General features: G+C 52.2%; 1 protein-coding gene across 2 annotated transcripts in view; it reads right to left on the minus strand.

Annotated features, from left to right (window-relative positions):
• WHRN (whirlin) overlaps nucleotides 1-25,404 on the minus strand; it is an 85,966-nt gene that overhangs the window by 12,972 nt on the left and 47,590 nt on the right. Inside the window, exons 4-8 of one of the 2 annotated variants that reach the window (XM_032865693.1) lie at nucleotides 8,270-8,472; nucleotides 7,194-7,230; nucleotides 5,825-6,037; nucleotides 4,835-5,044; nucleotides 2,294-2,326 (exon numbers count right to left, since the gene is read on the minus strand). In XM_032865693.1, coding sequence (XP_032721584.1) covers nucleotides 2,294-2,326; nucleotides 4,835-5,044; nucleotides 5,825-6,037; nucleotides 7,194-7,230; nucleotides 8,270-8,472 — 696 coding nt within the window. The remainder of the gene's footprint in view (nucleotides 1-2,293; nucleotides 2,327-4,834; nucleotides 5,045-5,824; nucleotides 6,038-7,193; nucleotides 7,231-8,269; nucleotides 8,473-25,404) is intronic. The other variant, XM_032865694.1, reaches the window with a different exon arrangement.

The raw sequence follows: 25,404 nt of genomic DNA on the forward strand, positions 1-25,404 counted from the left end.
CCTGCAGCCAGAAGAGCCGGAGACCGGCCTGAGCTTCTCCACCCTCCTTTCGCCCCAGGACTTTTCCTCCTTAGACGAGGAGGAAAGCATAGAGACCATAAGGGAGCACCGTGCTGACAGCCACACCCAGCACCCACTTCTCACCTTACTGCCTAGGGGCAGGGACAACAGGGTTTTAGAGCAGCCCCCCACCCCAGCATGCCTTGGCAGGCCCAGGGAGCCCCTTTCCAGGCACACGAGAGGCTTGGAGTGTGAACCTCTCAATTCCAGGTGGAAAGGGGTTGAAGTTAAGGTGGGGCAGTCCCAGCTGCCACCCCTAACCTCAACAGCACCTGCTTCATAGGTACAAGGCTGGCCTTGGCCTCTGCAACCTCTTTTTCCCCGAAATCCTCCGCAGTGCCCTTTGCCAGTCTTCAGAGTATCAACAGAATGGGCTCGCAAGTACTCCACGCCTGCAAGTCCACTCCTGAGCTCACTCATGAGTTTTCAAGACAACCCAGAGGACTCAAGGCTCCCAAAGCTTCAGTCACCTGTCCAAGGTGTCACGGCTACCACTTGGGAGAGCCAGCCCCAGTCTGCGGGACTCCCCAACCCGTTCACTTAAGCCCCTCTGCCCCAGGCTGGCTTGTACCCCACGAAGAACCCAATTAATGGCAGGGAAGCCTTGCTTCTGCTCAGCTCTCGCGGCTGACATCCGAATGGGAGGGGAATGACATTGTCTGGAGGCAGGAAAAATTCCCAGGGCCAGCCCTCTATTAGACAAATGGAAAAGAAACACTATTTGTCAATGGAGGAAGGCTGCATCTGATCTCCTTTGATCGATTTTGTCTGGTTTAAGGGAAAACGGCTGCAGAATGAGCCACGTTTAACCCAAGATTGCTAACTGCAGAGCGTGGCCCACAGAATTCGGGCTAAATGGAAACTGGTTCCATCTGGGGCAACTGTCTGGGGCATCTGGGTCATGGGAGCCAGCCCTCTGCTGCTCTGCCCGCCCGGATGGCAGCTCCAAGGACATTTTCCTACCATGTGGGAGGTAAAAGGTTAGGAGGCTGGGATATGAGAAGATAACCCTGTGTGGCCAGGGAAGGCAGATTCATTTCAGTTTCTGCTCCACATTTCCTGGGCCCCAACTCACTTCCAGAGCCTGGGCTGGCACTGGGCAGACAGACAGGAGAAAGACGTGCTCCCTGCCTGGTCCCTGGTCCCTCCTGTTTCCCAGGGAAGACACACTCAGAAGAGGTGAGAGCCATGTGACAGGCGTTTGAACACAGTCAGGAAAGCAGGTGAGCTCCATGAGGGACAGGATCTGGGTCACAAGAAAGAAATGCTTTGGGTTATTGTCCATCCAGATTTGGGGGTTCAGCATCACTGCAGCAAAAGCTCACGGACATGTGCTGGGGTTGCAGACCAGTGCCTGTCACTTGGTGGTGAGTAGATAACTACTGGATCCTGACTCTACCACTCACTAGCTGAGTGACCTGGACCAGGTCGCTTTTGCCTCTGACTTTGGTGTTCCTCCCTGTGCAATGGGGATCATGGTGGTACCTGCCACTCCTAATTACTGGGAAAGTCAAAGAAGATACAGTTGGAAAGCATTATCACAGTGCCACGAAGAACTCTCGACAAATGCCAACAACGATGATTATTAGGAAAGGCCCCTGTTGTTTATATGGGCCAGGCCCTGGGCTGGACATGAGGGATTCATTGTCGATTCCAGACACAATCACTGCTGTGGTCAGGCGGAGTAGCCAGCCAAGCTTGTAAACATTCTTAGAATATAATGAGACAAGAGGGACAATGGGACGCTCAGGGGGCTGGAGGAGCCATAGGGAAGTCAGAGAATCACGGAAGCCTTCTGGGAAGAGGTGGCATGTGAGCGTAGGGCTCATGCCCACAGAGGAGACAGCAAGCCATGTGAAGTGGGAAAGAGAAGACTCCAGACAGAGCTCACAGTGTATGAAAGCACAAGAGGTCTCTCAACAGCTCCACAGCACAGAAATGATCATCCCCAGGTTACAGGCCCTAAAACTGAGCTCAGAAAGGTAAAATCCCTTTCTGAGGTCACACAGCAAGGAATTAGCAGGGCTGGGGTTTAAGCGGAGAGCCTCCTCACCCCAAAGCCTGGGGAAACCTGATGGACCGGCCAACAGGAGGGACAGTGAGCACCGAGAAGAATCTCAGTTCCCACCAGGGCCGGGTGCAGACATAAGGGGGTGGCAGGAAGGGCCACGGCCCCCTACCTCCACCCCGGCTAAGGGACTCCCACGGCCCTGCCCGGCAGGAAGGACGGTACCTCCATCAGGTCTATAAGCCACAGCAGCCGCTCCTGGGGAGGAAGGGTGGGCAAAAGGCAAAAAGAAAAATACATCAAATAAATATTAGGGATGGGGCGGGTTCAGCAGCCACCCCTCTGCCCAGCATGCACACATGCACACACACAGAGGAAGGCAAAAATGAACACGGTTCTCTAAGATCCCTTTTCTGTTTCCTCCAGATACTTGGGGCGGGAGTAAAGGAGGGATGAAGAAAAAAGGTCCCGTTGCCACAACCAGAACTCCTTCTTGGTAACTGTCTCCTCGAAGGAAGCCAGGGGTTGCCGCGGTTCTGCAGAAATGACACCTGTCCTTGAAAAGGGCTGTCAGAAGACAGCTGTGCACTGTGAGGCAACCCTGGGACTTGCCAGCAGGTGAGGCTGGGACTGTCACTCCCATTTGGTAGGTGGAAAAACGGAGGCCCAGGGAAGAGAAGTGACATGTCCAAGGTCACACCTGCTAATGGCAGGCAGAGCCTGAGAGAGGACCTTGTTCAAAAACCTGGATCAGAGGAAACTTGCATTGTGGAGGGCCCCAAGCCTTGTGCTGGCAGCGAAGGTCTGAGTCGGAGGGATGGGCCCCACGCTGTGCATGTGAGGGCGCTGGAGGCAGGATAAGAGTGAAGCGGGGGAGCAGAGGCTCAACCCAGTGCTTTCCAGAAGCCTCCAAGTGTCTGCAAGGCCCTGGGTGCAAATCCTCAAGGTGATTTTCTCCAGCCAGGTTGGGGGAAGTCAGGAAGAGTTGAGGCTCCACCTGTCCTCAGGGTCTGGACAGTATTTCTGGGATGCTGGTGCCAACAGGGAGGTCACTCCTCGTTTAATCCTCCCTGGGCATCCAAATGCTAGGCATAGCAGCATCGCTGCCCCAGGGCAAGTGGGGAAACTGAGGCACTGGGCAGTGAAGCGTGGGGCTGAGACCGGTGGTGGCCAACTCTTCTTAGGTTTGGGGGAGACCCCTGGGCTGGGCAAGGTCATGGCAGGCCAGCGCTGAGCTGGACATAATAGTTACCTTGACTGCCATCAGAGCCTTGGGCAAAGACCTTGGGCCATTCTACTCATGGGGAAACTGAGGTTCAGAGAAGCTGGGGGTTAGACTTAAATCTCCTCCCTCTCAAGCTAGAACACACCCCATCCCCCCACTGGATCTCTCATCCCCGATTCTAGAGAGACCATTCCAGAATTACAGCCTGCCGTCCCCCAGGTTTCAAAGCAGTGGCTTATGGCTCCTGAAGACCCACGTGGGCATGTCCAAGGCCAGTCTCAGTGGAGCCGGACCCTGAGAGAAATGGCCCCTCGGGCCAGATCCCTGCAGCCTGAAGTCAGCTCATCACCTGCGTGCCACCACAGAGCCAAACACACAGCCCCAGGTGGGGAGCACCCTCTGGCCTGCTCCAGAGGTGACCTGCCTGTCCCCCGAAGCATGACGTGGTCTCCACTGCAGCCAGAGCCCTAGAGGAATGCCTGGCAGCTGCCTGGGCCCCCCGGGAAGGGACAAGGACTCCTGCAGAGGAAGGGGACTCAGAACAGTAGGGGTGGAAGACAGAGACATAGAAGTTCCCCAGAAACTCATCTCCCCAGAGCTAAGAAGAGACGCAAGCTGTCTGCAAAGGCAAGGGCGCTGCCCCAGGGCTGTTTCCTGCCGGCCACAAGCTCACTGGTGCCCACTAACCCCCGGCTGGCATCCTCAGACACCACCGTGTCCCCGGAGCTCTGCTGCTGCAGCTGGACAACTAAGTGCATCTGCCCCTAGTCTACTGAGATTCCCCCTGTAAGGTGTCCCAGTTCAGCATCTGGGAGCAGCAGGGCTTGAGAAATACGGCTCTGCCCTGCCCTTTCCCCTGGAGAGTGGTGATGATGAACGATCTAAAGACGGGAGCGTAGGGCGTGAGACAGGCCCGCTCTCCTCACCTCCACCCCGGCTCTTCCTGCCACACGGACGGGGATAACTGGTTCCCCAACCAAGCCGCAAGGCATTTCCTTTGCTCCTTCTTTGCGAAGGTCTCCTGGGATTAATTTGCTTCTGAGCATCCTGGGGGGCAGAACCCAGGAGGGACCGCATGCTTTTCGGGGGAGGCTGGGGAGTCTGGGAGAAAGTCGGGGGGCTGTAAAGACAAGAGGGGGTTTCTCGGGGAAGATCCCATCATGACGACCCCATGAAGGCACAGCCATGGCTTCTGGTGGGGTCCTCCCATGGATTGTTACTGTTTTTTCTCTTTGTCTTATTACCTGTGTTTTTCACCTTTCTCCCCGAGCCCACCCCTCCACAGACCGGGAGCCCAAGAGGCAGGGCCACATCTGCCTTGTTCACTAGCTGTCTCCTAGCGCCTTGCTGGGCACGCATCAGGCATTCGACAACAATAAGGTTTTTCCAACGGAAGAAACTGAAGCTCAGAAAGGCAAGGGACAGAGCTGGTAAGGGGCGGTACTGAGATTCACGCCTAGATCCGTCTCACGGCAAAGGCTGGACCTTGACGCCCCACCCCCGTTGGCCGCAAAGCCAGGGACGGGGCAGGGGCAGCTCACCCTGGCCGAGCTGACGGTAGTGGAGGTGCCATGGCTGCCTGTGGATGAGCCCGTGTCGCTGTAGGAGACCATGGAGTAGGTGTCCCCGGCCCCAGGGCCCGGGGGCTGCCGGGCCTTCATGGACTCGATCTCCCGCCTCAGCACCAGGTGGTCGAAGCGGTCCAGGTCTTGCGGCGAGATGGTGCCTCTCACCTCAGACAGGAGCGAGAACTGGGGAGGGGGACAAAGAGGGCACTCAGCCGGAAGTCCACCAGTGGAGGGACCCATCCCCTGCTACGCCAAATCACCCGTGTACCGACTTGACCTCTGGCCTCTCCCTCCTTAACCCCCCGGGGCTCCCCACCGTCCTAGGGGAAGTCCAAGCACCGCCACAGCCCGGAAGCTGGGCCAGCCTCATCTGACACCTGCTTCCCTCTCGCCGTCCTCGCTGGCATCTCAGCCAGTACACACGACTGCAGCTCCCCGAACACTCCAGGAGGCCTGTGGCTGTCCTCCCACCTAGAATGGCCTTCCCTCCTTCTCCGAAAATCCCGTTTCCTCTATTAAACCTTCCCACACACCACTGCTCCCAAGAGGTTTAATCCCTTCTTCCTTTGTGCAGCTTCTGGACCCTAGACTTCCTCCAGCCTGGCTCTCAAAGTGGCCAGCACCGGGGTCTTGTGGCAGGCTCCCACCCACAGATGTGTGGCGTTCCCTGGCCTGGGGCGAGGCCTGGGCATCACTTTGAAGAGCAATCCAGATGATTCTAGATGTATGCTCAGCATCCACAGCCACGTTGCTAGGGCCCACATCACAGGGGACTTCAATAGATGATTTCCCCAGGAGTTTGGGGGCTGCCTTCCCTGGGACGGGGGCACCCCGGTCACCGGTCTCCGCCCAGGGCCACTTCCGCCTGACTCTTTGCAGGTGCGCAGGAAAGGAGTGGGGGACACAGGGAGGAGGCAGAGCCCTCGGGAACCGCCGCCTTGCCCTCCGAGGGGCTCGGGTCACCTTGGCATGGGTGTTGAGCAGCTCAAATAGGGCCGTGACCAGGGCCTCCACGGAGACGCTGCCGCCGCGGTACTCGTCCAGATAGTAGGCCATGGTGGCTTGTTCCTGCTCATTCAGCAAGTGCCGGGCCTGCTCCTCCAGCAGCAGGCGCATCTGGTTCCCCAGGCTGCTCAGGGTCACCTGGGAGCCGGCTGGCCCCTTGTAGAATCCCAGCTGGAAGACAGGAAGACAGGTGGCCGGGAATTCCGAAGGGCTCTGGGGTCACGTGGCAGGGCCATGCCAGTGACCACAGCGCGGGCAGGCTGGGGTTGGGGGGTCCCCTCTGTGGCCTTGGTCTGCGCCATGCACCCGCAGGGGGGCCCGGGTCCATTTCAGGCTGTGCGGCCTCGTGCGGGCGGTCGCAAAGGGCTTCACGCCCTCCACAGCGCTTTCACGTGTCCTCGCCTCAGCTCCCGTAACTGTTCAGAGTTGAGCGGTCTTGTTATGGTTTCCGATTTATTCTCTAGGTTTCAGAGCCTCCCTTGGTAAATCGGGAGTAATGGCAACTTTACTTCTGAGACGGAGCACAGATCCACACACCCTCCTCCCTCTCCCCGCCACTGCCTCTGGCATCATCCGGGCTGTGGCTAAGATGCTGTTGGTGTCCACTCTGTGTCTCCCATCACCTACGCAGAGCTGCTGAGATGATCTGGTAAAAACAGACATCTCCCCCATAGTCTCCCACTGTTTTAGGTCAGAAGTCAAATCTCTTAGGCAGCCCACAAAGCCCCGTGTGACCCAGTGATCCCACCTGTTGTCACTCTGTTCCCAGGTCCTGCTCGCTCACTGCCCCTCCCCCCACCCCCATGCTCTCCTTGCCGCTGCAGGGCTCTTGCACAGGCTATGCCCTCCGACTAGACCATCCCTTCCCACCCCGCACCAGACTCCAATGTGGTTAATTCTTTTTAACACTCAGTGCCCAGCCCCCAGCATCATGTCACCAAGTCAGAGAGCCTCCACCCTCCCCTCTGCCTCTCACCCCGCCTAAATCAGATGTCTCATCGGTTGCGCTCTCTGAGACTCTCCAGCCTGGCCTGGTGGCACCAAACATCTTCTGTGAATAGAGAGGTGGGCAGGTTTGTTTTTCTGTGTGTCTCCTTCACTAGGCATAATCTCCACAGGGGCAGGGATCTGATCGGTTCTGTTCAGTGCCATCATCCCCAGGGCCAGGGGTGGTGCCCACAGATGTGTGCGGAATGAAGGACGGATGGACAGTCAGTGGACTGCCCAAACAAAAGGAGATCATGCACATGAGCGGGTCTGCAACCCCCTCACTGCCCCCACGGGGATGTATGAAGCCAAAGATAGCCATGGATGGGGACCGCCCTACCTTGTTTGTCCCTTCCGTGGGAAGATCCCCAGGACATCTATGGAGAAAGATGAATGTGTTCAGCGGCGTGACTGAGCAATTCGGATGGACGCGAGCAAGGGAGAGGCTGATCTGGAGCAGGAGAGAGCCCTGGCCTCACCCCACTGGGGCAGCTCAAGGGGACGTGACCACCTGGACAGCTGAGCGGCTTCTGGCCTCCCAGTGGAGCCTGTGGGCAGCACTTCTCCACTCACGCACTTGCTTCCAACCCTACAGGCCCAGGCAGGTAACACCAGGACAGGAGACAATAACCCGTGACCTCGGGGTCTGGCCAACCCTAGGGAGGGGGAAGACCGGGGCAAACTGGAGACGCAGGGCGGCAACTGGCAGGTGCAGCTCAGCTCCAGCCCAATTTCTTGAAAAACATGCGTTTAAGCCACCAGAATTCCTTATTTTAAAGCAGCAGCCAGAAAGCCAGGTTTGTTTTTTGTTTTTCTTTTCTTTCCATGGGAAACTTGATGCCTTTTTAAATGCTGGAATTTAACTAAAACATTTATGATACCGCGCTGGCGAGAGGGGAGAGCGGGAGGCAAGGAAGGGAGAGGGATGCTCTGGGTGGATCTGGCCCGGGAGGCCGCCAACCAGGCTGAGACGCCTGCTGGAAATCCAAAGGGGACGCAAGACACTCTCAGCACCACTGCAGCCGTCAGCAGCTGTAGCCGCTTCATGACTCCCAAGACCCTTTTCCTCAGGGAACTCACAGGGTCCTCATCCCCAGAGTTGGATGGGGGCCTGGGTGAGGAGCCCCACTTCCAGACAAAGGACCTAAGGGCCCAAGATTAAGTTAACTGATTTGCGCGAGATAAAGAGCTAGAGAAGGTGATGGTGCAGCTCAGATTCCCATGGGGAACAGGCCTGGAGAGGAGAAGGGATGTGTCCGAGGTCATGTCCACAATTGCAAGGGACCTTGGGATGGGGACCGCAGGCTCTCAGAATCGTTACAGATCCGGGAGTGGTGAGGGGACGGGAGGGGGCATCACTGGCTTTCAGAGACGGCCCTGCGATCCTGGGGCCCGGAGTGAGGGGTGCAGCCAGACCCTGCCAAGTTCGTGCTGGTGTCCCCAATCCGGGAACTGGCAATCCACTTGGTCTCATCCACTGTGGTGCGGGCGTGGGGCAGCCTCCCGACGTCCTTCACCGTCAGGATGAGGTGCTGTGAAGACTTGAGCAGCCTGACCGCCTCGTCGTGCAGGATGTTGAGAAAGCTCCGCCCGTTCACCTCCAGAATCTGGTCCCCAACCTGCAGAGACCACCAAATGACACAGTCACCTGGGGGGCATGCAGGACACCGACTCATGCCCAGGGCTTTAGAGCCCTGATCCCAGCCTGCTGAGAAGGTCACTGAGGCTCAGAGAGGTTATGCGGATGCCTGCGGGTCACAGAGCAAGCCAATGGCAGAGCCAACCTTCCAGTCCTGAGCCTGAGCCCCTGCTCCTGTTACTAAAAAGGGCCACTTCCCCTCAGCCTAGCAGTGGTTTAGAGAGGTGGGTCTACAACAAGATTCCCCAAGGGTCCCCTTATCTAGACAGCAACAGCCATCTGGGAGCAACTTGTTGGGAGTGGCTGAGGGCAAGGGGAGAGATGGGAAGGTGTGCTTCCATTATGGCCCTTTTATGCTTCTACAGGGTTGAGATTTTTACCGCAAGCATGCGGTAAAATATCTCCTTAAAATACAAACAATATTTTCATTGACTCAAGGAAAGAAGCAGAAAGTGAGAAAACTGGTCTCCCAATAAAGCAATAACATATCACCTGGATTCTTGCAATTTTCAGGCAGTTTTATTGTAATTTTTTTATTGTTTTATTATAACGTAAAAACACTTTTTTTTTTAAGTGAAAGGATGAAAAAATAAAAGGAAAAAAGTAGCCTTCCCATAAAAATAAAACTGTGACAGAATTACACGAGGCTGGAAGGGAGGATGCCTCAGAGTGAGACGGGGCGTCTGACAGACTGCCAGCATGGTTCCACTCGGAGGAGGGTCTGCTTCTCTTCCTTGCTCTTCCAGGAGGGGGCACTGAGCTCGAGGCAGGGAAGGGGCTGCCCAGGGCTTCTCCCCACTGTGGCCTTGAAGGGTAGCCTCATAATGCCAGTCGTCCCTGCCTGCTTTTCCTTCTCCCCAGCTTCCCAGCCTGCCGATGGCTCAGGAGCAACCCCCAGAGGGTTTTCCCAGCATTTTTTCCAAAGCAGAATTTGGAAAAGGTGAGCCACAGGGGTATTTGGAAGAAAGAACATATGAATGAAGATGTGTGGATGAGATGGAGATTCAGAACCCTGGTCCCCAGTTGCTCTTCTTTCCTTTAGGGCTCGCCGGCAGGTGGGGGAATTTCCAGTAAAGAAAGCAAACTCAGACTTCGTGTCTCCCCTCGCCCACGCAACATTAACCGCACACCTAGCAGGTGCCCGCTCCGGGCTGGGATGCCATGCTGGGCACGACAGCCCTGATTCTGCTCTCATGCTGCCCGCGCTCGTGAGGGGGCTGAGATTTATGCTGTGATTGGGTTTTCCCACACTGCGTCCCAGGGCCCGGCACACAGTGGGAACTCCACAAAAATCCATTGCATGAATGAGAAGTCAGACCCCTGTTCCTTGCACCAGGAGCATCTCTGCCGCAGCCCAGTGGGGACCAAAACATGATACCAGCCCGGGGCCCCACGTTTCAAGCCACTATTACTGGACACTGAATGTGTGCTGAGTACCTGGTTTGTCCCTTTACATGTATTTTTTCCTTATTTGATAGCCTCAACATCCTGCAAAGGAGGTATCTTTGCTCTCCACTCTGCCAGAGAGAAAATGGAGGCTCAGAGAGGTTAAGTGAATAGTGTGCGGTCACAGAGCCAGTGAAAAGGACAGCTAGGAGACAGACCCAGGTCAGCACGGCCCCACAGCCCTCCTGCTTTCTGCTACTGAGCTGTTTTTAGGAGCTCTGCCTGGGGACACATGGCATCACTTCAGACCCAGCATGTCCAAAAGCCACTATCCTGCCATCGCTCCTAGTCCTGTCCACGGCACCCAGATCTGAAAACTTGCCCCATCATCAACTCTGCCTTTATTCCCCCTGGTAACCCTTCAGGAGGTCTCACCCAGTCTTCACCCTCCACACCCCCGTGGCCCCCCAACCTGGGTCTCCTCCTCTTCCTCACACCGAGATCCCTGAGCCGGGATCTCTTCTGTGCTGAGGGTGGAGGGCACCTCCTGCCAGGCCCCCTGCACCCCCATCAGGACACGGCCTCCCGTGTGCCAGGGGCTTCTGCGCTCTGCCTGGCCCAAGCCCACTCTGCGGCCCCGCAGCCCCCACAGCTCCGGGCTGCAGCCAGCCCGCAACCCACCCCCCCGCCCCACCCCACCCCGTCTGCTCAGGGCCTCTGCTTCCTCCGCATCTCTCCCAAGAGCTTTGGCTTTTGTTAAGCGAAGGGAATCAATTTTAACCTTCCCCACACACTTTATTTCCATCCCAGCAGTTTAATGAAAGGAACCAGCATCTGAGAGACCCGATATGTCAGGGCACCCTCTGGGGTGCAAGCCTCTCCCTCCAGGCCCTGGAGGGTGGGAGGTGGGGAAGCCGGGGGAGGGACAGCTCAATTCCACCAGCATCTACCTGGCCCCCCAAAGAGGCTGGGCAGGGAACGTTCAAATACCGCCCCACACGGAGGTACACTAAATGGAGTATCCGTTGTTTACTTGGAACTTAAAAGGACACCTGTATTTGGATTTGCTAAATCTGACAACCTGGGGTGGGGCGGTGTCAGTAACTGTGAGGGGCAATGGTTTTTTTTTTTTTTTTTTTTTTTTTTTTGGTGGGGGGCACAGTGGTTTCCAAACTCCCGTTATGGTCTCGGGCCGGGAGCCTGCTGCGGGCATGTCCGCAAGCTCGTGAATTAGGCACGCCTCCTGCTCGGGCCCTGTGCTCAGCGCTAACGGCCCCGAAGCCACAAGGCTGCTGGGCTCCTCAGTTTCCCTTCACGCCTGCTGAATAAGTACATCTCTGCTGGATTTGTGGGAGGCAATGTGGGGTTCGTGTGCAGCCCACCTGGGGAGCGGGCCTGAAACAGAAGTCATGCTTGGGAAACCTGCTTTGAACGGGGGTACGTGAGCCCATCTTCTCAATCTCCTTCCAATCTTCTCCTTTCTCCTTCTCCCAGCATCTGTTTTAAAACCCAGGTTCTAGACAGGGTTGGCTTTGGGCCCCCACACAGCCGCGCACAGCATTGGAGTTGGTCTGAGACGCTCCTGGCTCTCCGAGTCCGGTTCTCCCCTCTGCTCGCCGGAATGGGGGTCTGCACGCTCACCGCCATTCAGAGTCCACAAGCCCCAACAAACAAACCCGATGTCTCCCCGCTGATCAGAGCCCCGTGTGGCCTGCGGGGTGAGGAGTCCCGTCCCTACGGTGCATCAGAAAGAAGCCTTTGGTTCTGCAGCCAGGCAGGCAACCGGGAAGTAGGGGCAGTGTGGCCCTGCTCTGCTCTTGAGCACACTCCGAGTCTTGGTGTTCTGTCTGTAAAACGGGCTCCATGCTACTACCAGCAAGGCCTGGGAGGCCACAAGAATCCCATGGGACCACCAGCACAAGAGAGGCTTCTGACAGCTTTTCACTCGCTTCCCTTCCCAATGGAGGGGACAGGTTCCGAGATGTCAAGTGATTTGCTCGAGGTCACACAGGATGGGAAAAACAGAGCCAGAGCTTGAGCCCAGCTGTTTGCACATTCTTCATGCAGCTCTCCCCTTTATCCCACCATGTCCTGGCTCGAGAGAGACAATTCAGTAAATGGTGAAGGGAAGGGAGACACCCATCCTCCCCCACCCCTCGACCTGCCCCTTTCCCTGGGTCTGGGCAATGTGAAGTTGGAGGTGGCAATGTTTACAGGCCTCGACTTAGCTCTTTCCCCTCAAGACGAAGAATTCAACGTGTTTGTTCCTTTCCCTGCAGCTAGCCTGGAGTTAGACAACGTGCATAGACAAGGCAACGAGTAGGAAGGCAAAGATGCTACGACCGCCAGGGTCCCCCAAAGTCTCCTACAGATGGGGAGACTGAGGCCCAGTCCGCACAGGGATGTGTCTAGGGCAACAGAGCGAGACCACGGCAAAGCCCAGCCTCTGAGGCTCGTAGAGCAAGAAGGCACCCACGCCACCCTGAGCTCAGCAGGGCACGATCCCCTGGAGAAAGGAGAGACAGATGCAGTGTGAGTGAGTCTCCAGTATTGCTCCGCTTGCAAACAGGATGCCGATGGGGAGGACACGGAAGGATAAATGAATAAAGGTGGCTTTACTTTATTTGTCACCATGGGCGTCCTATTAATCACCGTGATGGAGGAGCTGGGGGCGGACCACAGGAACACTCTTTATTTTAACGGAGAGGAAAGACCCCTCTGTCATCCGCAGCCCATCAAGTGACAGGCTCAGATCTGGGACACTCAGAGGGTCTGACCCCAGCTGTGTGACCCTGGTTAACTGCCCCACCCTTTCTGTGCCTCTGTTACCTTCGCTGGGAAGTGGGGATAGCATCAGTGCCTACCCTTGTGGGTTTCAGGACTGAATGACTTACTATTAACTCGCCATTGTAGCCCCAGCACCTAAAACAGCATCTGGCACATAGTAGATGCCCAGTGAACATTTACTGAATGGACAGGTATAAAGCAGGTGAAACAGTATCTATAGCATCCAGTAAGTGCTCAGTAAATGTTAGCTGCATTTTTGAGAAGCCATGCTAACATGGCTCAAGTGATCTCCTCCTCTGAGACCCTCAAAACCATACCCTATCTTTTCACCTGCCTCCTACTCAGGCCCTGCCTTCAGCTTCAAATGGGTCACATTTTTACCACCTCCACGAGGTACCTACTATTACCCCATTTTACAGATGAGAAGACTGAGGCCAGGAAGCGAAGTGAGCAGAGCTGGGATTTGGCCTTCATTCTCCCAGCCAGCAGAACCCCTGCTCAAGCCAGGCACAGCTCCTTTAAGAAAAAACCAGCCTACCCTTCTGGCTCCCATCTCTCAGCCCCACGCTTTGTGCCATGCACACAGTAGGTGCTCTATTCCTGCCTGGTGGAGGGAACCGAAAACAAATGAGCCAAAAGAACTCATGGTAGGATGGGAGTAGCTGAGTTCCCTTCCAAGAGGCAGTCAGTAGAGAGCCCTGCCAATAATTCAATCTGTACTGAACTGGGAGACAGGAGTCCAACCCCTTGGGCCATGCATCTCAGTGCCAGTCACGGGGCAAGATACAACCCCCCCAGTCCATGAAAGCACTTTCGGGGCCTTCTTCACTGCCTTCCCCAGCCTTTATTGAAATGGCTTTTGTAGCTTCAAAAGAGGACCCCTCCCCCATGGTAGCATTACCACAATGAAAATTCAAATTCTACTAAAGGATTTTATTGCAATTATGAATCTTTAATAGTCTTCCATGTCAGGTATGAAACTTGAATAGGCTTTGGTGAGGTTTTTTTGGTACAAGTGAGCAATGTAGTTTTAATGAGACATTAGTTTTTTCCAACAGTTCAGAAGTCAGTAAACCTTGTCCACATTAAAAACAAAACAAAACAAAACAAAACAAAAAAGAAAAAAAAAGGATCAACATAAATGGTAAGAAGGCTCCTGAAGCAAGCTGGGGCCACGGGCTGGGCCGGGGGGGTGAGCTCTTCACACCAGCCTCTGGTTTAGCGCTCTCATAAGGCAGGACCCCCACCAGAAATACCACGGACGGAACTGGCAAAGGCAATGTATGCTGACTTTAGGTCCCCCACCTCCTTCTGGTACCTTTTTCTGACACTAGTTCAGCTGCTGTTAGCACCTGCTTACTCTCTTTGGGACGTGGGCCAGACCTCAAGGAGGGGCTGCTCTAAGCCCACATCACCAGTGGGAAAAGAGAGGCCAGAAAGGAGAAAGGACTCGTCCAAGGTCCTACTCCGCTTCGAAGTCAGAGCTAGGGTGGAGAAACCACTCTGGAGTTCTTTCATCCAAGTAAACCTATTAGATCAATCGCAAAGGTCAGACCCAGGGGGTGTACCAGGTTTCCACCCCATACTGAGCGCCTCTCAGGGCCAGTTACCTCCCACAACTGAGCTCTAGGCTTACGCAGCACCGCACGAGGCATGGAATGGAATATCCTATTTTTTAGATGAGGGTAGCAAGACTGGAGAGGTGAGGTCACTTGCCCAAGGACGCCCAGCAGGCAAGCTGCACAGCAGGATTTGAACCCAGCCCAGCTGCTATTCTGAGCCCCAAACTTACATGTGTCCACTCCACGTTTCCACTCAGATACTTAAAGGCACTTGCAACCACTGCTGCCCAAAAGAACTTCCTGCGATAATGCAAATAGTCTCTATCTGGACTGTCTGATGTAGTAGCCATCATTTAAATTAAATTACCTGAATTTAGAATTTATAAAAAATAAAAATGCATTTCCCTACTTGCACTAACTTCGTCTCCACTGGCACGTGAATGTGGTGGCTGCCATATTGAACGGGACAGCTCTCCATGCTCGTGCTGACCTTCTCCAGGGCTCTCACCCCAGCGCTCAGTCCCCAAACCTCCAAACCTAATAGGCCCATCATCCTCCCCTCCAGAACAGTCTCTAATCCATTCGCTCCTCTCTGTCTCCATGCCTGCGCCCAGGTCCTGGCCACCGAGGATCCTCGCCTGGACGACTGTCATGGCTGCCAACCTGCCTCCCTGCTTCCACCGTCAGCGTCCTCTTTAACACTCTCCTCTGATGGGTCATTTTATGTGTCAGCTTGCCTGGGCTCACAGATGCCCACATAGCTGGGAAACCATTCTTTCCGGGCGTGTCTGTGAGGGTGTTCAGGAAGACATTAGTATCTGGATTGGTCGACTGAGTAATGAAGGTTGCCCTCAGTCATGTGGGCAACAGTGGCCACTCCACTGAGGGCCTGAAGAGAACAAGAAGGCAGAGAAAGGCAGAATCCACTCTCTGCAGAAGCGGAGATAGCTATCTTCTCCTGCCTCTGGAAGGCAGAGCTGCTGGTTCTCAGGCCTTAGGACTCAGACTAAGATTTACATCACCAGCCCCTGATTTTTCAGTCTTCAGACTTGGACTCACACAATCTGCTCCCCCGGGTCAGGCCTTTGGGTGTTCCCAGCCCGCAGAGCTGAAAGACACCACCAGCTTTTCTGGGTCTCCAGCTTGCAGGTCGCAGGTGGTAGGACTTCTCTGTCCCCAGAATCACATGGGTGAACTCCTATAATAAATTTCATCTCTATCTACCTACCTACCTATCTCCCTGCCTACTTCTCTCTCTCTCCTATTGGTTCTGTTTCTCTGGAGAAACCCTAACTAATATACCTCTCTATGTAGCAAAGGGAGCAATTTAAATTTTATTTTTTCAACATTTTATTTATTTGAGAGAGAAAGCAAGATGAGCAGAGAGGAGGGGCAGAGGGAGAGGAAGAAGCAGACTCCCCGCTGAGTGGAGATGGATGTAGGACTCTATCCCGGGACCATGGGATCGTGACCTGAGCTGAAGGCAGACGATTCACTGAATAAACCACCTAGGATCCCACAAAGGGATCAACTGAAACTACAAATCTGATCTTCTCATACCTTCCTTAAAACTCCTGAGTTTTAAGATCTTTTACCTAGCCTGAGAGGGGTCTTAGCTCATTAATCCATCTCATACTTCTCTCCCCCAGCATTTTCTGATCCATCCACACTTGTTATCTCTCAGTTCTATGAACAGATGGAGCCTCTGGCCACCTCAGGGCCTTTGCATATGCTGTTTCTCTGCCCAAAAGATTTTTTCCCCTCCATTCCCTACCTGAAAAACTCTTATTTGACCTTCAGATCTCTGCTCAATTGACACGTCTTCCAGGAAGCCTTCTTTGACCTATCCCTCCCAAGGCAGGTCTATCTGGTCCCCACCCAGAGCACAAGGCAGCAGGCCCCACAGCTCTTACGAGGGCTTGAGATCATGCTGAGCTGTAAGCACGGAGATGGAGATCCAGGCCAGTGAGCTGCATCCGCCTTGCATGGCATGTGAGAGGCACCTGACAAATGCCTGCCAGCCTCAGTGAACAAATGAGTGAACAGTTCAGTGAACAATGAGCAAACATACACACAAGCAGGCTAGTCTCTTGCCATTTTTGGTTTCTGCCGACAGGCAGGAGACATTTCCCATTTCTGTAAAGGTTGAGTTTGACAAGACCAGGCATGTAGGGAGCTGGGCGCTTGCAGCCAGCCCTGTACACCATGGCAGCAAAGAACGTCCTTTTTTTTTTTTTTTTTCAATCAAATGGAAGGCAAAGAGGTAAAAACAAATATCGCAACTTGGTTTCGTCTGGAATTACACTGTGGGAAATGGTGCATACTTACTTAGTCCCTCATTCTAGAAGACAGAACATGGGGTAAGGACTTGAGATGTCACAGGCCTGAGGTCTCTCAGGACCCAACCCTATCACCTGCTTCGGGCCGCTCCACAGACCTGCAAGAATCAGAGTTGCCAAGTTCAAGCCCACAGCCTTCACACACATGTGCTGGCAGGGGAAGCCCTGTTTATAGCAACAGAAGAGAGGAGATATTTCAAAATAAACAGAACAAGAAGCATGTAACACGTAGGTGATGAGAACCTGAAACACTCAAAATGAACTTGACAGAAAAAAATTCCCCCGTTCCTGGAAAGGATTCAGCATCCCTAGGATGTCAGTTCTCATTCAGCGGAAAGTGGAACATTATCCCAAGGAGGACACAACACAAACAAGCATTTGTTGGGGAAGCTGATATAAAAGACCATGTGAAAAAAAAAAATAAGCCTGTAGGAAACTTCAGTGTGTGTAACTCAGTGTGAAAAGGCTACACACTGAACGTTCCAACTCTAGAACATTCCGGAAAAGGCAAACTATGGAGACAGAATAAAGATCCGAGTTGCCAGGGGTCCAGAGAAGGAAAGAGGGATGATAAGGGAAACACTGGGGATTTGCCAGGCAGAGGGCACCCTAAAGTAAACTAAGAATTTAAAAAAATTTTTTTTTAATATTTTATTATTTATATGTCAGAGAGAGACAGAGAGAGAGAAAGAGAGAACAAGCAGGGGCAATGGAAGGCAGAGGGGAAGCAGACTCTCCACTGAGCAGGGAGCCCGATGTGGGACTCAATTCCAGGACACCAGGATCATGACCTTAGCCCAAGGCAGAGGCCTAACCAACTGAGCCACCCAGGCACCTCAAAAAGTAGGAATTTAAATAGCAATGACAACAGTACTACTGTATCAATATTGGCTGGGGCCTGTAATAAGTGTGCCACACCTAAAATATTAATAATAGGGGGAGTGGTTCTGGGAAGGCCTTGGGAGGGGAGGTACATACAGGAATGCCATACTTTCTGCTCAGTCTTTCTGTTACTCTGAAATTGCTCTAAAGAGGAGTCTATTAATTTTTACAGTAAAAAAAAAAATGCAAAAATGGCTGTGAAAACCCGATACAGGATAGCTATAAGACCACATGCCAGATAAAGTCTGCTCTAAGCCTCTATAATTCAGAGGGTGGGGCACGGACTCCTGAGTAGAGAGAGAGACAAGAGAGCAGACCAGGAATAGTCCCATGGACACAGGGGAGGGAGTATATGAGAAAAGTGACATCGCACATCTCCGTGGCCAAGCTGGGTTTTTTGATACTTAGTACGGGAAATTATGTCGCCATTGGAAAAGAGAGAAAACTGGATCTATATCTCATACCCTAAAGAAGAATAAATGACAAACAGATCAGTGCTCTAAAGGGAAAAATGCACCAGGGGTATTAGAAGGAAAAAAGTGGGTACAATGTTCTGTATCTTAAGATTAAGGAAAGGTTTTCTAAAGAGAGCTCGGAATTCACAAAAGAAGGGATTGATAATTAAACCAAATGATGATTAAAAAAAAAAAAACTTTCCACACTGAAAAGACAGCTTCAAAAGCAAAGTCAAAAAGAAAACAACCAGGGAGAAAAAGAAACATCTGTAATATAGATCACAGATAAGGGGCTAATTAGCCCTTATATATAAAGAATTCTTAAATTTTTGGGGGGAAAATCCAAAATTCTCATTGCAGAAGAACAATGAAAGACATGAACAAGTTACAGATATTAAAACTGGTCCTTAGTCCTACGTAAAAAAGATGTTTAACGTCACTTACAAAGAAAACTGTAAGACAAAGCTACATCAAAATACAGTCTCTTGGGAGTGCTTGGTGGTTCAGTCGGTGAAGCATCTGCCTTTGGCTCGGGTCCTGATCTACCAGGATCCTGGGATGGAGCCCGCATCGGGCTCCCTGCTCTGTGAGGAGCCTGCTTCTCCCTTTCCCTCTGCCTGACGCTCCCCCTGACCTTTCTCTCTCTCTCAAATAGATTAATTAAATTAATATATTACAAAAAAAAAGATATAACCTCACACCTATTGGACTGGAAACAGTTAAAAACCTAACAGCACCTGTCCGGTGAGCCGTGGGGAACCGGCTGGGCTTGCTCCTGTGAGCAGGGGGAATGCAGGTCAAGCAACACCCAACTGAGCACTAGTGAACAAACTACGTATATATTTACCATTTGACCCAGAATTTACCCTGAAGACACACTTCCAAAAGTGAGGAAATGCACATGCACATAGTTACGCTTGCAGCGCTGTCTTTGTGAAATACTGAAAACAGTCGAAGTGCGGGCACAGAGGAGAGGGGCTGAACGAGGCACAGGTGCAGCTGCCCGGGGGCGGGGGGCGGGGAGGCTAGGCAGCTGTGGAAGAGAAGCACAAGGACCTTTGGGCGCTGACATGCAGAGATTGCCAGGCTAAGCAATTCTGGAAAAACTTAAGTGCAAAAGAATCTTGACAGCATCCTACCTTTTGGATAAGAAAGCAGGACGTATGTGGTTATCTGCCTATTTTTGCACAAAGAAACAGCGACAGAACACAGCTTGGAGGAGTTAGCGACCTCCTAGGAGCAGGTGGGAACGGGTAGGAAGGATGGTGGGCAGGAAGAAGGGGTACCCTGAGTATACCTCTTTGGGTATAGCTTTGATATTTCAGTTCCTCAAAAAGTAAAATTAAATCAGCAAAGATGGGGGAAACCCTACTGATTGCCAGCAGAAACAAATGAACCCATGTCCCATGGATAACAGAACCCAGCGGAAGAAGAAACACAGGGCGCCTGGGTGACCCGGTTGTTAAGCATCTGCCTTTGGCTCAAGTCATGATCTCAGGGTCCTAGGATCGAGTCCCAAATCGGGCTCCCTGCTCGGTGGGGAGTCTGCTTCTCCCTCTGCCCCTCTCCCCTGCTCATGCTCTCTCTGTTGCTCTCTCAAATAAATAAAATCTTAAAAAAAAAAAAAGAAAGAAAAGAAAATCACCCAAGTAACACAGTCCTTTGCCTATAACCCCTCAATTTAGAGACAAAAAGTAGCAGACACTCTGCCGAAGAGGTTTGCTTTGCACAGGGCACACATGGGGGCAATGCTAAGACCACTCTTATGTCTCATAAGGTTGGGCAAGTGAGTAAACACTGAGCCATCTGGAAGAGAACCAATCATCTCCTAAGGGCCAGCGCGATGCTGGGGGTACTTATGCACTGTATTCGTTTCCTATACAAATTATAGGTGAAAAACTTACTCCCAAGTTAACGGCTTAAAAGCTCACAAACATATTATCCTACAGTTCTCACAAAGTCCAACATGGATCTCACTGGGCTAAGATCAAGATGTTAGCAGGGCTGTGTTCCTTCCTGGACGCTCAAGGGCACAATCCATTTCTTTGTCTTTTCCAGCTTCTGAAGGCCACCCTCCTTCCTTGGCTGGTGGCCCCATTCCTCCATTTCCAGACCCAGCCTCCTCCAGCCTAGTCCTTCTCCCATGGCCATCTCTCTGGTTCTCTCTTCTGATTTCCTCCCCAACTTTTAAGAACACTCGTGACTCCACTGGGCCCACCTGGATCATTTAGGATCCCTCCCTCTTCTATCTGAAGGTCAGCTGATGAGAAATCATCATTCCCCGTTGTCCTATAACCTAACATAGTCACAGGCTCTGGGGAATAGGAAGCAGACATCCCTGGGGCTCTTTATTCTGCCTACTACATGGATGGTCCTCGAAAGGCGGCAGGCACTCAGCCAAAGAGAACTGAACACTAAGAAGTTTCTACCACCCCAGCTGGGGGAGGAAGGGTTAACAGGGCATCTGGCACTTTGCCAGCTGGAGGCACCTTGGTTCAAACTTGCTAAGAAATATTTGACAAAATGATGCAAGACCTTTGCAGCTTTACATCTAGGAATTAACCCCAAGAAAAATCACCATGGGTAGGCAAAACAAAAAGATTACCAATAAAAATAATAATAATAATAATTTGGACTCCCTCCTAAATGTTTAGCAATCCATCAAATACCATATGATATAACTAATGCAGGGAGAGTGTAAAACCATAAAGAAAAATGTTGTAGATTATTTTTAATTTTTTCCAACGAAACTTTTTAAAAATTACAAAACCAATATAAACACAGAGTGGAAACTGTCAAACAGCAAAAAAAAAGAAGGGGGGCGAAGTATATAAAAACAGTACAAATGGTGCTCCCTAAAGCCCCCCCCCACCCGCTTCGAGCCCCATCTCAGGCCCTCAGACTGAGAATAAAAAGTAATCATCAGTGACGGGGGCTTGTGCCTTCTCCCAGGCCGAGGACTATAGTTCCCTTCTTCTAAAAAAAAAAAACAAACCCAAAAATGAGATCCTATAAACACCCCTCTGTGCCTACTGTTCTGCAAAGGTCTTTCTACATGGAACAATCTGAATGCTTCAGCGTCACAAGGGTGGGGAAAAGCAAATAATCCGATCCTAGTTTTGTGGAACCACTTTCATCCGTGTGAGCAGAAGGGACACCAAAATTGTTGTGGTGGTTTTTCCTGAACTGCGGGATTTTCTACAGCTTCTCCACTGGACGTGCTTTACTTCTGAGTCCAGGTGTGAAGCTAGTATCTTAACCTGGCCATCTCTTGGGGTCCTCAACTGTATTAAAGAGACAGGGAGGGACGCCTGGGTGGCTCAGTGGGTTAAAGCCTCTGCCTTTGGCTCGGGTCATGGTCTCAGGGTCCTGGGATCGAGCCCCGCATCGGGCTCTCTGCTCAGCAAGGAGCTTGCTTCCCCCCCTCTCTCTGCCTGCCTCTCTGCCTACTTGTGATCTCTGTCAAATAAATAAAATCTTTAAAAAGAAAAAAGGAGGCAGGGAAGGAATATGCCAAATGTTCACAGGATCTGCCTCTGAATCGTGAAGGCCGGGCGATTTTATTTAAAATTTTTTCCTAAAACGTATAGCCCTTAAACATACACAATGCTATATGTCAGTTACATCTCAAGAAAAAGCGTTTTACTTGGGAGATGCTCAAAGAAAATGTACTACGAAAGGCCAAACTCCAGGGTTTTCTGCTAATTAGAGAAATTAAGTTTCCAAAGGATAAAACCTGATCACTTATTGAACTAGACTGTACTCAGAAATTAAAAAACAAGTCCTTGATATTCTGGAATCGTTCTCAGGTGAGATAAGGCAGGCAATTTTCATTTCAAGCTCTTTATTCCTTTTCTATGCTTTTGAGATTTTATGTTAAAGGCCATATTGTTGAGGGAAGAAAGAAAAACAATTCTGAAAGGAAAAAATAAAAATTATGGGGCGGGCACGACAAAGTATCTCCCTTGATATTTGGGGGTCTGGGGAAGAATGCGCCGGGCCCTCGGCAAGCCTCTTCTGCCACCCCGGAGAAGAATCTTTTTTAGACCACCCAGTCCAACCCATGTCTCTCAGTAATTCTGGATAAATCATTCCGGTCCCCGACTGAGCTCGCTCAGCAGCCTGCTGGCACAGATAGGCTTGGAGGTGGTTTAAGCTTTTCTGGAAAAATCCTCTGAGGTTTCTCTCATTTGTTGCTCCTTTCAAAACCTTATTTCCATGGAAAACAACTAAACAGCTAACTTCAAAGGAATGGTTAGGTAAATTATAATTCAGCCACAGGATGGAATATTATCACACAGCTATTACAGATTGTGCTTCTGGGAAGTTCCTAATTGCGTGGAGGTGGGGGGGGGAATGCAAGCGAAAAAAATATGGGACGCACGACAGTACGTGCCGTGTGATATCGATCGAGTAGAAGCGTACGGAGAAAGGGATGAAAGAAGATGCAAACGGAGATGCAGACAGAGGGAGACAGCCCGAGTGTCTACCGACCCGGGCACGGACAGACAAATGCGTTTCGGCAGCATATCAGAATAATACTCAGCCATAAAAAGGCATTTGCTGGGATGTGTGACAACATTATGCTAAGTGAGCCAGACACAAAGGCCACATCGTTATGATTCATTGATATCAAATGTCCCAAAGAGGCAAATCTACAGAGTCAGAAATGGGGAATGACTGCTTAATGGGTATAGGATATTTTTTAAAAAAATCCTTTATTTACTTGAGAGTGGGAAGAGAGAGAAGCAAGCACAGAGGGAGAGGGAGAAGCAGAGGCCCCCTGAGCAGAGAGCCCGTCGTGGGGCTCGATCCCAGGACCCTGAGATCATGACCTGAGCTGAAGGCAGACACTCAACTGACTGAGCTGTCCAGGAGCCCTCGGATTCTTTTTTTTTTTTTTTTTTTTTTTTTTTGAGGGGGGATGATGGAAACATTCTGGAATTGGACAGTGGTGATCACTGTACAACCTCGTGAGTATACTAAAACCCATGGCTTTGTACACTATAAAGGGTGGATTTTATGTTATGTGAATTATATTTAAAGAAATAAAAGATGCTAGTAAAGGCTGTCTTCAGGAGGCAGGACATCTGGTCCTACTTTCTGCATCTGTTCGTGTGCGTGTTATGTATTGAATCTATTACTCTAGTAGCTGGAAGAAAAGAAAGAAAGAAAACTAAAAAAAATAAAAAATAAAAAAAAAACAACAAAGTTCCCCAAAGGATCTGGGGTATTAGCTCCAGCACACAGCCCTACCCAGATCTGGGGATACCCGAGCCTCTGAAAGCTCAGGCCTTCTTGTCTGCCTTACAGCAAACAGCTCCTTGACTTTGGATTTGATACTCAACCCAAGTGCTACGTGCACATCTAGGTTCGTCTAAGCCAACTGCTGAGGTCTGCGCAAAGCTGTTGGAGCCTTACTCCATGGCCCCCTCGCCCCCACTCTCCTTTCTGTCTGATCCTCCTCCTCCCCACCCCCGCCCCTTTGCAGCACACCAGCCCAGGTCTCTGTGCCTTGCTCCTGTCGGTCCCTCCCCGAAGATCCCTTCCTTCACTCCTCTGCCTGGCCTAATCTCCTGCAGTCAGCGCCCTGGCCAGACCACACATTCAGCAAGGGCAGAAAGCCTGGGTCTTTGGGTTTCTGCTTCGGGGTCAGGTGCACCTACACGCACCTAGCAAGTCCATGCTGACCTAGCAAATACCCAACAGGATCCAGCTAGAGTGGGAGAGTTCTCTCTGCGGCCACAACTGGTCCTCCTCCCCTGGATTGACGGGGCCCCCCCTTCCTCAGCTCCCAGTGCAGGGAAGGTAGCGGGGTGGTAAGGACAAAGACTCTCAGTCAGTCTGCCTGGGTTCGAGTCCTGGCTTCACAGCTTCCAGGCTGTGTGACCTTGGGCAAGTCGTTTAACCTCTCTGAGCCTCACATCTGTGAGCAAGGATAAGAATCCTTATCATAAGATTGTTGTGAGGTTGTGAAAAAAGCTCATACATCTAAGGTGCCCAGGGCGTGGGACATGTTTTCTAGTGTTGGGCAGCATCAGTATTCAAAGCACGGTAGCTCATTTGCTATTTACTCTTCCCTCTTCCCGCTAGCCTGTCAGCAATTTGACAGCGGCACTCTGCGTCCCAGCGCTCCGTGGGTTGGCTGTGGGGCTCCACAACCTAGCATAGGAGCTTGTGAGATACGCAGCACCTCAGACTCCATCCCAAATCTGCTTGGGGGGACTGTGGTGCCCCCTCCCCCGGCCACAGCAATAGCCACACCCCGTGTCCTCGCTCAGAACCTTGCCCCTCCCTCTCAGGAGTCTGGCGTGGACGGTACCCCCAAAAGATAAGCCCAGGACTTACCCCCTAGTACCTGTGAACATGTCACCTTATTTGGAAACAGGGTCTCTGCAGATGTGATTCAGGCAAGGATCTAAGATGAGACAGTCTTGGATTTGGGGTGGGCCCCAAAGCTGATGCCTGGACCCTTAGAAGGGGAAGCAGAGGGACAGCTAGGACACAGAGACATAGGGACACCTGCAGGAAGACCATGTGAAGATGGAGGCAGACCCTGGAGGGGCACAGCCATAAACCAAGGAGGCCAGGATCCCCCAAGAACTGAAAAGGGCAAGAGAGTTTCTCCCCCGAGCCTTGGGAGGTAGTGAGACTCTGCTGACGCACCTCGATTTGCAACTTCTGGCCTCCAGAACGGCGAGAGAAAGTTTATGTGGTTTTAAGGCACTAAGTTTGAGCTCATTTATTAGAGCAACCCTAGGAGTGAGAGTGACTGCCTTCCCCTATGAACTGGCATGGGCTTGTGCCCGCCCTGAACAACAGAGCCCAGCTGAGCGCTGCTTGGTGCCTTCTGAGGTTGGGGCATTAAGAGAACACAGCGCAACCTGCCTCTCTCCCAGGACCTGTGCCCCTAGACACCCCTCGTAAGCCACTATGCTGGGAGGAAGCCCGGATTAACTCTGGGGAAAGATGGCACAGGGAGGCCCTCCCAGAGAAGAATGGGGACCCCAGCCAGAAGCCAGCACCAGCCTCCAGACATGAAAGGAGAAGAGCCTCCCCATAGCTCCAGTGCTCAGCCTTGGGCATTCCAGTTGCGGCCTGAGACCGAAGGGAGGGGACCCGCTGCATCTTGTCCACTTCTCGGCCCCCAGGGTGGGTGAGCAGAGCTGTGGTTAATGCCCACATCCAGGTTATGCGTGGCTATAATAACCTCAGCCCTCGCTGAATCGTATTCTGCACTTGACAGAGACCCTGAGGATTTGCGTGCAGGGTCACGTGCTCAAAGCACGGCCCAGGATGGTTACTGCCTTCCCCTGTGCCCTATCCCACAGCAGGGGCTGAGGAGAGGCCCCCTGATAACTACGTCCCTTATGAAATGGGGGAGTGGGCTGACCTCAGAGCGGCAAACCACGCACAGTCTCGAGGTGCAGAGCCCTTGGACACGGCATGTGGGAAGCCAGAAGGGCCACTAATGACCCTCCCTTGCCAGTCAGCTACCACT

This window comes from Lontra canadensis, unplaced genomic scaffold (genome assembly GCF_010015895.1).
Source record: "Lontra canadensis isolate GAN:19392208 unplaced genomic scaffold, GSC_riverotter_1.0 scaffold30, whole genome shotgun sequence".
In the NCBI taxonomy this organism is placed as follows: Eukaryota; Metazoa; Chordata; class Mammalia; order Carnivora; family Mustelidae; genus Lontra; species Lontra canadensis.